The sequence below is a fragment of the Mastigoproctus giganteus genome, chromosome 4 (assembly GCF_048544385.1).
Source record: "Mastigoproctus giganteus isolate SK-2022 chromosome 4, ASM4854438v1, whole genome shotgun sequence".
NCBI lineage: Eukaryota > Metazoa > Arthropoda > Arachnida > Uropygi > Thelyphonidae > Mastigoproctus > Mastigoproctus giganteus.
The window spans coordinates 209,628,769-209,645,710 of NC_143578.1; the positions used below are offsets into that span (position 1 = coordinate 209,628,769).

The window sequence follows — 16,942 nt, forward strand, 5'->3', positions numbered from 1 at the left end:
CTAACCCTTTTTCGCTATGGTATGTTACATTAATGACTAGCTGTGATATATTTATTAAATATATCACAGCTAGTCATATTTATTTATCAATTATATATTTATTATTTATTAATTAATAGTTAAGGCAATATATTTATTAAATAGTTATTTATTAATAGTTAAATAAATTTATTAATTAATAGTATTATATTTTATTAATAGTTAAGGCAAAGCTAAGCAATATTTAACAGGTGCTCTCAAAATATTCCAAAATGAGCATTTGCAACCTTTATACAACTGTTTTGGTAAACACGACAATTATGGCTGAAATGTTATCAGAAGCCCTCAGGTTGCTTCAGTTTATCATTTTAAATGGAAAACAAAATGAAAAGTTCACCAGGTGCAAATTAATATTTAGTTGAACCGCCTCTGGCCCTGAAACTGCAGCACACCGTCGAAGCATTGACAAGATCAAATATTCGACGAATTATGGCTTCCTGAAGTTCACGAAGGGTCTTTGGTTTCTTTCTGGCAACTGCAGATTCTACATGATGCCAACAGTTCTCTATAGGACAGCTAACAGTTGTAATTCCTGTGAATTACAACTGTTAGCTGTCCAGGACACCGGGCTGTGTCCTGGACAGCTAACAGTTATAATGGACCGTCCTCCCAACCATTTTTTCACCTGTAACAAATGTAAACACATTATTGTCGAACCTCTAATGCAGAAATGAAGCAAAAGTAACTACAGAAGTGCCTATTTACACTTTTCGCCCGATGACAAGGAGCATAGTCGTCCTAAAAGATGCAGTTACTTGGCAGGTTGAAATGGTCTCTAATGGTTGGCAGCAATTTGCCTTCCAATATAGCCAGGTATCCGTTGGCATTTACGGAACCTTTTATAAACTGCAGGTGACCTACTCCGCGATACGAAATGTACCCCCATATCATTTGGCTTGTAGGGAATTTCACTGTAGACATCATACAGTCTGGATGGTATTCTTCACCACGTTTACGGCGAATCGTTTGTCTCCCATCAGAGCCATGCTGCAGGTTGAATTTCTTCTCATCCGAGAAAACAACTGACTTCCACTGCTCGGAGGTCCATTTGACATGCTCCTTACATCAAATTAATCGGGCCTTTTTCATTTTTTGTATGAGGAGGGGCTTCTTCTTAGGACGACGGGCTACAACTCCATTTTTGAAGAGCCGTCTTCCCACTGTTATCGCACTTGCTACCACTCCTGTACGTTCTTCCCATTCTCTTTTCAGATCAGACGAAGAAACTTTACGGCTTTTAAGGCATAAGCGCTTCAAAACGCGACCCTGTTTTGAAGTAGAGACCGTTTGCGTCCGGTTCCTTTTTTCCCTATCAGCAGAACCAGTATTCTTGAGTTTGGAAAGAAATCTACTTATTGTCGACTGATTACAAGACATTCTATAAGCAATATGACAGGAAAACATCCTTCCTCACGTAAAACAACAATAGCACTCTTTCTTCGTGGCGTCAACTGCACGTAACTCGCCATCCTGACACAAGCAAGGAATGACTGCAACTCTTGCAGAGCGTGCTTATATAGCTGAAAGTAACAGCTGATACCTCTTTTTCTGGCTGAAAAATCCGAATTTTCGGGAGGGGAGAAGAAATTGGACAACCCCACGCCCAAAACGGTCTAACTCGGTCACGATGTGAAAGGACAATGATCATAACAATTGTTACACACAGGGGTTTGCTTAGGCTGATTGTACTATTTTGAAAAATACAATTTTTACAGTGCTATTGCGACTCTAGTGTAGGAACACTATTCCACGACTGATGGAGTGAATAATTAGTAGTCGAGAAGCAAACTGGTCATGCGCACGGGTGCATAAGTACACGTGCCTTGAGTGACCGGGGTTCAAGCCCGTGACTGCTGAATACGGTGCTGTTTCTTGTATTCAATCTGCCATGCGAACTCCTCTGACCGTTTGGTCATCCTGGAGTATAAATTGAAAATTTATTTATTATTAAAATAATGCCAAAAACTGCAGCAGCAATAATCCAGTTTTGGATGCTGAAGAAGTTACAATACTCGTAAACAGAAATCGAGGAAAAAACCACTCACTGAACTGCAAATGGTAGGAGACAGACCGGTCGATAGATAAAAACAGGTAAACTGCAGCCATTATCAATTCACTACAGGATGGAAGCCTCCTCAACAATTCATGTTGAGGGAAATGGACCATAATCTGCCAAGCTGGTCCGGTGCGTGTTGGCAGATCGACCACATTTAGCAGTCAGGGGCTTGAACCCCGGTCTACTCAAAGAGTGTGTGCTACTGCACTCCCGCCCCTGACCACTCGGCTACGGAAATACTCCATATTTACTTCTGTTAGGGGAACTGCTCACGTTTCTCTTAACTTTTCCTAGCCATTTGTCCCTAAGCAGATAGTGTAAGCAAACAAAATCTCCTGTGAATCGACGCTGATAGAATTCATACTGTAGGTCAGGAGTGGCCAACTTAATTTGTGATGCGATCTACTTTTTTTCTTCAAAATGTGCCGCGATCTACCATCTCAAAAATTTCATTGCGCAAGGTGCACAAATAGATGGATGACTGTATATTTAAAATTCGTCGTGATCGACCGAAATTAAATCCGCGATCGACTCGTTGGCCACCCCTGCTGTAGATCATTAATTAAGTGGGAAAATTCAAGGTAATGCGAAAAGTGGATATTAATAATTTTATTTATTACTTTTGAGAAAAGCTGAAGTGCAATACACAATAATTAGATGACAAGATGTTTTGCTGGAGAAACGCTGATATTCTACGAACCTTCTGGTATCAAAACTATTTAATATTCTTCTGATTTCCTTCGACTAAAATCAAAGGAAGTGCTGAATGAGATGTATTTGGTATTCTGGAGCAAATCAAAAGGCATGAATGAATGAGAACAGCTTTATCTATAAATGGCATTGCAATTTCACTGATCTGTCTCGAAAGAGGTTTTTCCTCGCTTAAATCTTAACCAACGCTTAATTTAATTGCAAATTTAATTTATAAATTAAATATACCACTATTTTGTAATCAAAAGGCCTGCAGTTTAAATACAGCCAGAAATTTTTAAAAACAGATATATTTATAGACTTTTGCCTTGTTTTTTGTTTAGAACAGCTCCCTATAAGAAGTTAATATTTTCTGATAACGAATGTGAAGGGGCTGTTCTTAAAAAAACGCGGGAAACGTGTAACTATAGCAGCTACAAAGTACATCTCCGTCCATCCGCATCCGATGGCTTGCCATACGTGCACTTCGCAGCGACGAAAGTAACACGTTCCTCACATTCATTCAAGGATATGACTTCTTCTTCTCATCTGTTATTATGAAATGCTACGTATTTCTTTTTCCCAAGCTGTCCCCCAACATAAAGCAAAATAAGCCTCTACAAGAACACTGCCACTCAAATATTTGGATCTTTTCTTGGTCGAGAGTAGCATTAGTCAACTTACAAAGGAGGAAGTAAAATACAAAGTTAAAATACTCCACCCGGTAGACGTCTGAAACACAGCTGTACACTGACATTAACTTCATCATCTCTCTCTCTTTTGCTCGCTCCGTTCAATCCCTACTAATAATAATTTTCTTTGTAGTTGGTTCAGCAGGTATTAAATTAATTATTTTTTTTCTCTCAAAGATTTCGCCGCAAAACTTCAGACTCTCTGACATTTATCATTATATTCTTTCACTTTTCTTCTACTTGTACTTGCTTTCGTAATTGCTAATTCACAGGACATACAATGTCAGCACAGTACAATCAACAAAAATAAATAAAACATCCAAAACTTCTCTCTCGGTACTTTTAAAAATTGCGGTTGCCTCCTAGCCATTTTTTTTTTTATCCAATTAAAGGTGCACTAGGATATAACGAAGATCTGGTGAAAGCAGAAAAATACCATCGTACCAAAGAAGGGGATAATTTTGGCACCAGAAATGATCTGGCTTCTAAAGTACCATTTAAATGTAACGAAACTATCAAAAATAATATGAAATAAATTTTGCTTGCTAATTTCAGTTATTTACTGAGAGAAGTTCCTGATTAGCCAGTTTGCTGGGAAAAACCAATATGTGTATATGATTAACACCTGTTTTCTTTTTTTTTTTTTTTTCCTTTTTTCTCTTTCTCTCTCTCTCTCTCTCTCTCTCTCTCTCTCTCTCTCTCTGCCAGGCTAAATATACTAGATAAATATGTACTGTAGTTTGTCAGAGATGAGAAAAGCAACCAAAGAAAAATATAAAATTAATATCGATTTTTTTCTTACATACAGTACATTAAAACTAATATTCGTATTATTTTCAGAGGTAAAAATCTTGATTTGCATGTTGCGCCATCTTTCGGGCAGCAGCCGTACCACCTGTAAAACATTAGCGTGTTTAACCGGGATTTGCATATTTCTAGAAGTTAGCAAAATTACTCTGTGACCTCTTCTTTTGTACTTGGATAAATAATAAAATGTTTAATGCTAAAACGATTAATACAAATGTATGAAATTCATAAATTTGTATTCACGTGAAGTAGGGAATAACGGGAGCTCTCAAAACAGCGCTCATTAATGCTTCATATAGTGCATTGTTAATTATACATGCGTGGCATCATAAATGTTCACACAAGTGTTAATGTGACAGGGAATAGAGCAGGGGACAAAATTTTGGACTTATTGTTTTTTTTTTTTTTTAATGCATCATCCTGTGCATTTTTTATGCTTCCCTCTGTACATTAAAATCCGATATAAAATTGCAGTACCACATCATATACAGGCATTAGTTGGGAAACGGGCGTAACTTCAAGGGCACGAAGCAGTTAAATGCTTCCGAATAGTAAAAATTGTACATTATTACATAGTTAAGTGCGATGGGAAGGATCCTTAATACTGTCGAAGTTTTAGAATTGAGATATGAAGTTATTAGTACTGAAATGGCAGAATGTGGCAAGGAAGCAAAACTTATTTAGAATTTGCTTTAAAAAATAAATTAACGAATAAACAAAGCAAATAAATTAAATAAAAATGAGATAAAATAAAATGTATCCCTAGGTTTTTATATATTCCCTCTTTAATACTCCTAACTTCAACAAAGCTAACTGCTTCAGCCGTTAGACAAACCTAACTTGTTCTAAAAGCTGATCATTCTTTTTTTTTAATTTTTGTAAAAATTTTTTTACATCTGGTCTACAATAATCTTTGCTTAATTTGAATCCGTTTCTCTTTTTTTTTTGCATCATCCTAGAAAGAAAAATATATATGCATTTATTAAGCAATCAACCGTTTCCATGGCCTTAAGCACCTCAATCAGATCATTGTGCAAATGCTTTGTTTTCAATTGGTGTCTCTTCTGGTATGAGTATTTCCTTGCATTTTCGATGAATCTTGTCTCCTTCCTTCATACCTTTTCAACCGACTTGATATATTTCTTGAAATGAAGCCTCCAGACCTGTATGCTATATTCAAGGTGGTTGCCCGTTGATTTGTATAGTGGGATAATTATATCTCTATGTCTAGCAAAATTCCTATATATCACTGACAGTAGCCCATGCGCTGGTCAGCGCTGTATATTTTATCGAAATCTTGTTGCAACTGCATTCTCATTGCATAGATATCCCGATATTCCTGACCAATTCAACACATTTTGACATGAAACTTGTAATACATTAACGAAAATTGAAAACTGCAAGGGACCTCGCACAGAACCTTGATGGACTCCACTTGTAACAATAGTCCATTCGGAGCAGTGCCCATTTAATAGTTAGGCGGTAAATCCTTTCGTGATCTAAGTACCATCTGGCTGAATCGACGCTGCTAAGCTGAAAGGAGTAACGCTCAGCAACAATAAACAACGTTCAGTTGTAATATGTACTGAGCTGATCAACACTCTCATAAGGATGTTTTAAGCTTTAAGAAAACATAAAAAAACATGCATTTGATTATTCGTCTTACAAATTGAATTTTCTAATGCAATAGTTATTTATTCACCTATTTTGTTAACCCTTACGTAGCTGAACAAAAAAAAAAAAAAAAAAAAAAAAAGAAACTCTTTAAAAGAACAGCAGTATGCTAAAATTCTGCATGGAATCACATATAACAGCATGGACATGTCGAGCACACGGCCTTAAACTTGCTCCCATATGATACAGTTAATATATGAAATAGTTAATTCGATCAGAGGCAATACATTTGTTTACTAAATCGAAAGTGAATCCAGAGGTATAAAGTTTTCAGTAGATTGAGGAAGTTGACTGCGATGAAGGTGCTTCAGGATGCCTTGAAAAGTTACCCTGGGTTTACTGGAAGCAATGGAACGGCCACCGCCAAAACTGTGTATTGTAATTTTTAATTTTTAAACTTCATTCTAAATAAAAACATAGTTTTCTTTAGAATCGAGCTAGTCACATGATGAACTGAATTATCGGAAAGGATTAGTTAATACTGGAATTGTTTTCTTTCGAAGACTTTCAAATGGCACTTTCATGGAGTGCCTCAAGTTCATCTACAAAGATTTTTGACGAACTTTCACCGTTGATCTGTTAGGGACAAACCGCCTATCGATAACTGAACAGAATAGTTGGTTAAAAAATTCCTTTCGCACATCTCAGAAATCAGTTGCGTCCAACTCCAGTTAAGTGGCTATATTTCACGTTTATTTTTTGCTCCATGTTATGAACACTTCTGAAACAAAAGACAAACGCTAGCGATCAATAACGACCCCTTCCCAATACGTAACACGGAGCAATTTGTTGATAGTTCAGTGACTGGGGTTAAATTGAAGATTACACGATATGGGAATGCCGTACAAGTCTTAGCGATAATTGCTTCCGAGGTTACAGCTTTCAATGACAACCTGTGCTAAAGATAACATCCTGATAGCAAGCTCTTCTGTAAATCCGGGAATGTAACAGATGTGATAGCAGTGGTTCTTCTGGAGGCACCATCTTTTCAACGTTTTTCTCACAACTTTGTTCCTATCTAAAGTTACCTTCGTTTCATACATGTCATCTTCTTTCAACGGCCATCCTAAATCCTATTCTTTATGTGCAGTTTTGAACTGCGTTTATTATAACGATAATCCTTTTCCTTAATTTTTTTAAAGATAAAAACAAATTATTTTAAATAATTTGTTTTTAACTTTAAACGCTCGCGTGTCTATATAAAAAATTAACATTTCGTGATATATCATAATTGCACGAATGACCTTAAACCGCCTATAGAATTCCTCTCCAATGTAGTTACTAATCTGGAAAAATGAACGCAGGTAAGAAGATCATAGGAATCCCTGTTTATAGAATGACCAATTATAAATTCTGTTTAGCTTGAAATATCTATTTAACGCAGTTTTTCATTCATTCACAGTTCAATTTTAGAACTGATCTCTTAAGTCCTTTTGGTCTTCATTCTGTCTATTCCTTTTTTGCGCTTTTTTGGCCAACGTTTCTTAAAAACGATTCCATTTATATAAATGCTACTGAAGGCTCACATTTTTGTTAACCCTGCCAGATTTCTTCGGACTGCGAGATCGATCCCTTAGTGGAAGAGAAGGAACTTGGTTGAGGAACAGTGAGTGAGGTTGTTATGGTTTTCGTGATACTGGTATTGACACGTATTATCCAAATGGTTAAATATTACAAAGTAATCAATACACACTGTCGACATACTTTATAGTACGCATGTGTTATTGAGAGAAACTGAGTGAGACCGCACATCACACAACTCTTTATTAAAGTTTTATGTTAGTTTTTTTTTTTTTTTTTTTTTGTGTTACAGCTTAATCATACGCTTACTAATGGCCACAGCAGCTTAGCGTGTGTAGCTTGGAGAGATCACGAGGTTGTACCTTATCGGAGACAGTCATGTTTGTTGGCTTTATTCGACGATTTAGTCTCAAGAAGAAAGCAATTTTTATTAACTATTTAAACTGTTAATGTTAAGAAAATAAATTTCCATATGATAAGTTTTAAATCTGAGTTATTGGTATATCAGTATAACATTAAAAAAAAAAATCCAATCAGCTCCCCCCCAATACGTAAAAAAAATTGGGATATTTCTGAATAACTTGTTGAATTCTATCATCGATCCAGGATTTGGGTTCTAAAATAATAAAGTACAAAGAGAATTTTTAAACATATTTGTTTCCAGTTGAGAAGTCGTCATCGGCATATAAATCTTGAAGGGGCGACTATCTTGAAAAATATATGTATATATAAATAAATAGAGGAAAGTTCATCTGAAAATTTTGTAATTCGGTGTACATATATTTACACCGAATTAAATTTTTTGTGGGTGATTTTTATTTGTATGGGATGCATTTCAGTCGGATCATAATGCCTGAAACGCATCCCATACAAATAAAAATCACCCACAAAAAATTTAAATAAAATCATGCCCCAATATATATATATATATATATATATATATATATATTGTAGATAGTCTCGTACAACTTCAAAATATTTCTTTATATATTCCCAATATAACAAGTATAAAATGGACTGTTTCAAAGTTGTGTCTTGCACCAGAAAATGCTTTGCTTCCATCAGAAGAACGGATGTATCTTGAATCCATCAAATTGTCATTTAAAATGATATACGTAAAGTGTAATTGTAAAATCTGCTATTTAAAGCAATCCGTTGAATATTTACGACGAAAATATTATAAATGTTTTTGTTTAATTAATAACGTCAACAGAAGTGAGTGATAAATTTAAACTACGCTATTCTTGCAAACAACATCACTCTATCACTCACTCACTCGCATAAGCGCTGTGATGAAAAACAATTCCTGAGTCCTCCAAACTCCCCGCTGCTACTTTGTGAAGCATAAAATAAGTAAACTTAGTAGTTCTAGCAAAAAAATGCCTTGAATGTCTATAACAGTCTTCAGCAAAACCCATCCATCTGAGTCTGTTAGGAAAGCTGTCGGAATACCTGAAGAAATTACTGGCGTTTCGGTGGCACCAATTTTTCGGGCGAAGGTCACGATGTAACAGATAACTTACCGCACTCCTTTTCAGGGCCAATAAATTGGGGAAACTAAATCAGTGCCTATGACAAACCCAACTAAATGCAATCAAAATTATATTATTAATTTTTAATCAGAAAAATGCTGTGTATTCCTTAGCAAGTAGGAATAAATAAGACATTTTAATAGAGAGAGATACAAAAGAGAGAATGGGTTTACAGTCTCCCCCATTGGACAGTAAAAGGAACAGAATATTGTACACTTAACATCCGTTAAGCTGTTTTTCTTAAATTCTACAGATTTTGACCATTTGATCAACTCAGTATAAAAGGATAAAGAAAAGTGATTCCAATGTTTTGAATTTCTCTGGGGAAAAAAAAAATCAGGGCAATCTGTGCACTTCTGAAGTGAAATTTGGCGAGGACTATGAAGTAAATATCCAATATTTTTAATTTCGTGCACACATTTTAAACGGCTGCAACCGTCATAACCACGTGATCAGTGCCAATTTGTGTCACATCATTCCCAGTGTCTAAATAGGCGTTGTTTGCATTTTACGTGATTCATTAGTTTGATTAGTTGTACGTGATACATCGATGCTACTGGAGTGTGAAGCTATTCTTAAAATATCTCGAATTTTCCAGCACTAATTTTATAAAATAACACCAAAGGCAATTAAAATAATTGACATGTCTCCATCTAAGCGTAGAAAAGCAGTACACCTCGTCAGTTTAAGTCTTAACAGTACAAAAACCGCTCCGAGAATAGGTTGTAAACTTAAGATAACATCTCGAGATGAAAGAATAATTTGTTGATTGACACTACAAGGTCACAGAACTTCTAAAAACATAAAAGGAATTTTAGAAAAGTGTGGAGTGAATGTTACTAACAGTACAATTTAATTGTACTGCAAAAACAATTTACAGTGAGAAGACCCATGCTATTTTTCATTGCGAAAGAAACCTTTTCACAATGAAAAACAGAAACATCAAAATCTGGTTGATGCCAATAACCAGGATTGGTTCGGTGTCATCACACCTGAAGAAGTGTGATGTTTAGTAGATTCTATGCCACGACGGAGTGGATCTGTTTTAAAAGAACAGCCTTACCAAGAAAGTATGATGTCCAATTTTTCTTTCAAAATTAAATAAAATATAAAGTAATTGTACTCCAAGGAGTACAATTATCATTCGTTCTTCACATATTCCACTGGCACTTGTTTCTCCAAATGTCTAAGCGATCCCTTTATGCTGGCACGCAGAACAAAATATTTACTCTGCATTTCCGCACATATGATCTTTTGTCATAAAAAAACGTTTTACACTAATTACTGGATTTTTTTCACTTAACTTTAGAGCACAAGTGATATTCAAACGGACACTGGTTCTTTGATTAAAGGATAAATAATTTCTGCATGCATATTCCATATTTATTTCTACATTAACTTGTTCAACCACTGGCGGTTGAGCAAGTTTAAGTCTGTTTAATTTGTATCTTGAAATAAACTTCCTCACTGCATTCCGTAAAATATGCTTCAATAATTTCGAGTTTTAATGCTTTAAAAAGTAGCAGTTTTCAATTCACATTACTTAATTCTGTAATTAACGGCTCTCTTTCTCGAAGTTCATCTTTTTAAAATTTCAGTCGCTTAGTGATTGGTTACCTGTTTCCTTTCCTGCTGATTTCTTTTCAATGTCGACTAGTCACTACTAACCAAAATTAGAGAAATTAATTCGACCAAATTCTGAAATTCAAAATCTTTCATCTGTTTTAGATTTTCTTATACTTCACTTTTAAAAAACTGACACGAATGTGAGCCAGGAGATTACGACGTGATCCGTTTGTAACCGATTCATTCTATTAATCGATACCCCAAAGATTAAAATCCTCAGTCGTATAATACATCACTGCCATCAGCACTCCCAAGGTTCCATATATTCACTGAACAGCTGCTCGTCTATCTAAATTCCCTAGCCATATCAGATACTCCCCAGGTTCCTTGCCACAGCAATAAGCACTCAGTAAGCCGCGCCATTCATTTTATAGTGACTCCTGTTTCAATTTTGTTGCAGTATCCATTTCATCTGTAGACCTTCAAATATCTAAAAACGCTCCGGTTTCTTATCGCAACATTAAGTTCTCTGTTATAGTTGGGGTTATTGTAGTTCAGTTTCCAGTAAATGTTCTGCACACTGCAGAATATATTCCTGTGATACTGCTTCCATTTTGCAAAGCTAGTATGACAGGTGTTACACATAATACCGCTTTGCGATATGGCAATGAGTATATGTATTTCACTGGTTGAACTAAAATGACTCACTCAAGATAATTTCAGATTCACATTGACTATAGAAAAAGCGTATTTCGACTGTCTTTATATTAGCTGTCACGAGGTTTCTCCAGACATTTCTCCGCGCCTTAAAAGAGAGAAATGCAATGGGTAAAACTTCTAAGAGCTGCTCACTGTATTACTCTGCCTGAACATGGCAAGAAAAATCCCTGATCATTGGAAAATCTATAACCTCGGTGCGCTCATGACACTGATGATAGCGAACTGCCAGCTGAATAGCACTCCAACGGCACAACACAGATGACACTAAGGATCATGACATAGTGGCTGCATTCTCGGCACAATGAAAGAAGAAAATAAAAATCCCACTGTTTTCCACTGTTCGTCGTGTCAGTTCAATGAGCACCTTCCGGAATGTGAAGATCGTCTGATTTTTTTTTTTTTCTTTCTTTCCAACACCACTTTCTTACCTCTAAGAGTATTTTAAAGGCAGTAAACCAAGTGAATGCCTCCAGAAAACTTCGGAAAAGAAAAAAAAAACCTGTAATGAAAGTAAAAATGTTCGGAGTTTCTTTCTTTTTTTTTATTCTCTAGGCAAACGTTTCATTTTTAAAAGTTGGAAAGTGGATAGCGCTTTCCTGTTTAAAAAAGCGCAATCTGAAAAGTGGTTTAGAACCATTTAATAACAGAATGTGGCTGAACAAGTACAGGTATAGACTGATAATTCTGTTTTGTGTCTTAATTAATGAGCGGGAACATTTAAAACACGCATAAAAAATGAAAAACCACAAAATTAAAAGATAAGGCAATTATATAAATGTGAAATATATAACGATTTTCAAAATAACCGCAAAAATTGAAAGAATTCGCGACATTTCTACATCTCGGCTTTGCGAAGTTGAGCCCGTTATCGAAGTTGTCAAGTGATTTCATATTATAAATTTAGATCACACCCAGTTATACAGTAAAGTCACAGAAAAAGAAAGGAAAGCCTATTATTATTCTATGTTTCAATGGCATTTTGGAAGAGTCTTCAACTGGGTGAACACCACGATGATTTTAGGCAGATGGACCATTTGTGGTTGGTACAATTACTGCCAATATTCTCTTGATATCATTTTAAATGGTACTTCATGTTACGAAAGCAAAAAAAAAAAAAGAAAAAAAATCTACAAATAACCTCGATTTCGGTCACTGCCAGGCTTTTTCATGCAGTATGAGAAAGTGATCGTAGCTATCCCACTACTCGCGGCGGCTGTGCTATTTTCAGTTCGATATATCGATGAGAACACAATTCAGTAATATATATTATTTATACCACAATTAGAAATTACAGCAAGTGTTGAAATATTTCGCGTTATCGATGAATATTTTTCAAGGAAAACTTTCACAACGGAACATAAATGCTAGTGTTAGCTGAAACAGGGATGTTACCTGGCACTGTAGAGTTAAACGTTCTAGTGTGTCATTTTGGAAAGAATCAAAGGAATATCTTTGTACGAGAAACTAAAAATAATCTATTATTTATTCACTCTTTCTTTTTCGATTAAACCACAGAATCTAGCCAAAATTTTTAGTTAGGATAAATAGTGTGAGCAGATGTGAAATTCTTCTTCATTTACAATATTTTGCCTTCTAATGAAGAGAAAAGAAAAGAAAAGAAAGGAAATGGATAATTTTAGAAATTTTGGAGAAACTTGACATTGTTGTACCAGCAATCCAAGTCAGCTTTATCATGACTGAAATTTAACTTATAAAATAATGCCGGACTGTTCATTTATCCCTGAGTGTCTTTTTCGTTCCCCACAACCTTGAGTATGGTACCACCCAAGATTTCGCAAGAGACACAAGGTAAAAATAAATTGCAGAGTCCTTATGTTTGAAACTTTCCTTCCATTATACTCACTACTCATTATGAAGAATCCTCTTGGGCAATGCTGACACTTATGAAAGCACCTTTGTAGTGGAGTGAAAAAACAGGAACAGAATGATTCTCAAAATTTTCTGCATTGGCTGGGACAGCACATTTTGCCACTTTGGAATTCAATGTCACAAAAGGAAATAAGATATCACTATTAACATGTTTCGCAATGCAACAATAAGAGAAATTTCGTGCTTTTCTTGGAAATCAGATAAGAACAAATTTTCGCGTTAAGAACATCAGTAATCTATAGATACGGTAAACTTATAAAATACCATTCTCTGAACAAAGTACAGCACTTAGTAATTTGTTCGGAGAATGGTACTTTATAAACACACTGTGCTTGTGTGAGTGTCCAGAAGAGGGAAAGTTCTATCGTCATTCTCTTCAGCTATTTTCCATGAAAACAGGAAAATATAGCTGTGGGTAGTCTAGAACTCATTCCTAAATAACATTCCAGGACATCGTTTTAATAGTTTCCACACGTTAACAAATTAACAACGTAGTTTTAATTATATTTCAATCAGTTTGGAGTATACACCTCGCCCCAGAAACGACCTACAGTTTTATCTTCTGAATGGAATTCTTTTCAAAATAATTTAACTTCACCAGTTTTCATAATGTATAAAGCATTTAGATTTTAATTAATTATAAACAATTTCTTATAAAAAAAATTATATTAAAATATCAACTCCGATTGGCTGTCTAATATATATTGTTGATCTTTGTTTCCTAGGTGATACCAGCCACGTGGCACGCGTCTGCAACATTCCAAGTTGTGCCATGATGGAAGTAACCGAAGCTAGTTCCCTACAGATGCAGTCAGTTGTACAGAGGCAAGCTACATGAAAGAGAAAAGGAATCTTAACAAGAAGAATGTGGCGGACTACATTGTTAAAGCTGCCGTAGGACAAATCTAAGTTTCAGAGGGTCATCCGTGAAAATGGATTTTTATGAAAACAGCACGAACTTTTCTTTCGCTCTTTCATTTGACAATTCTCCTGTGAAGACCGTAAAAGCTACACGCTTTCACAGCAATGACAGCGACATATCGCCAAACAACGCAACTGTTATATGGGGAGGAGTGCCGTCGATCCCAAAAGAAAGTGAGTGGGTGGCCGGGTGGGGCGATTCTATCTATCCGAGTGGATACACTCAACTGCAAATAATTCTTACCGCGTTCTTTGTGACCTGTGTGATGGTACTGATTGTCGTGGGGAACATGCTGGTGTGCATCGCCATTGCAACGGAGAAGGCCTTGAAAACAGTGCAGAACTGGTTTATCGCTTCTTTGGCAGTGTCAGACTTTCTAGTAGGGCTAGTAATAATGCCTTTCTCTTTAGCCAACGAACTAATGGGGTACTGGATATTCGGATCCCTGTGGTGCGATATCTATGCGGCCCTCGATGTTTTATTATGCACGGCCTCCATTAACAACTTGTGTTTGATCAGTTTGGATCGGTACTGGTCCGTCACCCAAGCGGTGGAATATCTAAAGAAGCGAACTCAATCGAGGGCGATGTTTATGATTTGTTTCGTTTGGGCGCTCTCGGCTCTCATTTCGCTGCCTCCTTTATTAGGATGGAAGAAACCGGAGAAGCCTACGGACTTCCCGACGTGTTCCCTCAGCGATGACATCGGCTATGTGTTCTATTCAGCATTCGGTTCTTTTTATATTCCTGCCATAGTGATGGTGTTTGTTTACTTCCGCATATTTATGGCAGCACGTTCGAGAGCAAGAAGGCACGTAAAAAAACCTAGACATGCTCCGGAAGTGACAAACGATCCCCCACGAGACAAGTCCACAACGACCACCACCTGTACAAGTTTTAGTAACCCTAGTCCACCGGATAAACATCGGGATTCGGATTTGTTTACGTCCGTAGATAGTTGTCAAATGAATGGTAGCCATTCAAAAAGGGACAGTCCATCGACTCCTGTGTTAGCCCCGGAAATTATTATCGAGACGTCCAACGAGTACTCTGGGCACGATTCGGAGAAGCAATATCCGATGGAATTCAGCAGAATTGAAGCGAAGGAGCTGAAGATTTTAAGGAACGAAAGAAACTGGGCTGAATCGGAGAGTGGTGCTCAGGGTGTCAGTACGGTGTCCGGAGAAGCCCTGCTTTCCCCCGCTATGCGAAACGTGGTGCTAAATGAACACCCCTCTTCCCTTCTAAACACACCTAGAAATGTGTTTGGCTCCACCCTGTCCCTTGCCGACTGTGATCAAGATGTGAATGAGCTATACGAGACAAACAGCGCCACAAAAATTCGGCGGAAAAAGAAGCCTAAGAGGTTACGTCAGCATCTCCCTGCCAGACCATTACCATCGGACACAGAGAGACAGAAAAGGCGCATAGCCAAAGCCAGGGAAAGACGGGCCACTTTAATCCTGGGTCTCATTATGGCTGCCTTCATTCTAGCTTGGTTACCGTTCTTCGTTCTGTATGTGCTAGATGCCGTATGCAAAAAATGCAATATTGGAGAAACTGGTTTTGCCATTGCCTTTTGGCTAGGGTACTGTAATTCTGCATTGAACCCTATCATTTATACGATATTCAACAGGGACTTCAGACGGGCGTTTAAAAAAATATTATTTAAATAGCACATCATCAACATGACTAATGCATTATTTTGTCTTCCATATAAACCGAAGAGGAAAGTGCCTGTACGAACAATGGGTTATCCAAGTGTGCTCGATTCAGGGGAATGGCATGGCTACCTGCTGCCAATATTTGTATTTAAGACACGGAACCGACTTCAAGAGAAAAATGGCACACGTATTTTCAGGATTAAAAATAATTCAAACGCTCATTTTAAAAAAAACAGATTCCTTTTACGAACTGGAGGAAGGACGTTCCATTGACTCAGAAAATATTTATTGAAATCACGATTTTGTCAAAATATATGTAAGCACTATATTTTACACCCGAAAATTTTATGCACACCCGCCATCTTCACGCCAACCCAAAGACCTGTTGATAAGAAAGTGAATGGTGTAGAATATCACATGCATTTTGATCATCAGAGGCCAGCAATATTTCGTTTTTTTATCTCTTTCTTTCACACACGATGTTCTTTGCCACCTTTTATCGCTTCAAAAAAGCCGATGTTACATGTAAATGTGTATTTTTCGTATTATAATTTCAAGCTAAACATATAAACCCTTGAATAGATGTAAATATCGTCGATGTAATATTTTTCGAGAAAAAAAGTTTGAAGGTGTTCGTAAAAAAAACAGAAAAAAAGATAACTTTCCGTATAACTTTTTGCTGTGATTTTCACTGTTGACTAGTTCCACTACTGTTGACTGGATCTGATGTCAGTTATGTAAATATATCAACAAATACCTTCCGGTGAATCAAGCCCACTTTGCACAATACAACTTGTTTATAATATTTTACTCATGTATGTAAAACAGCAATATGCTATGAAATATGCACAGATCATGAAATGAAAACAATTTTCGCAATTATTGAATGTCTTTTAATATTTTCGTTACTCTATTCATTGCATATCATCCTTGAGCCAACGAGGTTCACTTTATAAATACAAGAGAACAGATTTTGTAATTAAGGCTAAACAGGACATGGTATGTTCACATTTCCACTTCTAATATGCACGAGTACTTCACATATTGTGCCAAAACATAGATTGTTAATAAAGAATAAAAATCAATAGAATGTCCTTCTAACAAAAGGGAATCAAAGGAATAAACACGCACACAGACACATATCCGAGAAAGAGAGAGTTTTAGTCTTAA

At 36.4% G+C, this 16,942-nt stretch overlaps 1 protein-coding gene across 1 annotated transcript in view; it reads left to right on the forward strand.

The window, feature by feature from the left end:
* LOC150087364 (alpha-2 adrenergic receptor-like) overlaps positions 1-16,259 on the forward strand; it is a 147,303-nt gene extending 131,044 nt beyond the window's left edge. The window contains exon 3 of the mRNA XM_090372022.1: positions 13,913-16,259. Coding sequence (XP_090228148.1) covers positions 14,120-15,784 — 1,665 coding nt within the window. The 5' untranslated portion in view covers positions 13,913-14,119 and the 3' untranslated portion in view covers positions 15,785-16,259. The remainder of the gene's footprint in view (positions 1-13,912) is intronic.
* Positions 16,260-16,942: the final 683 nt, after the last annotated feature.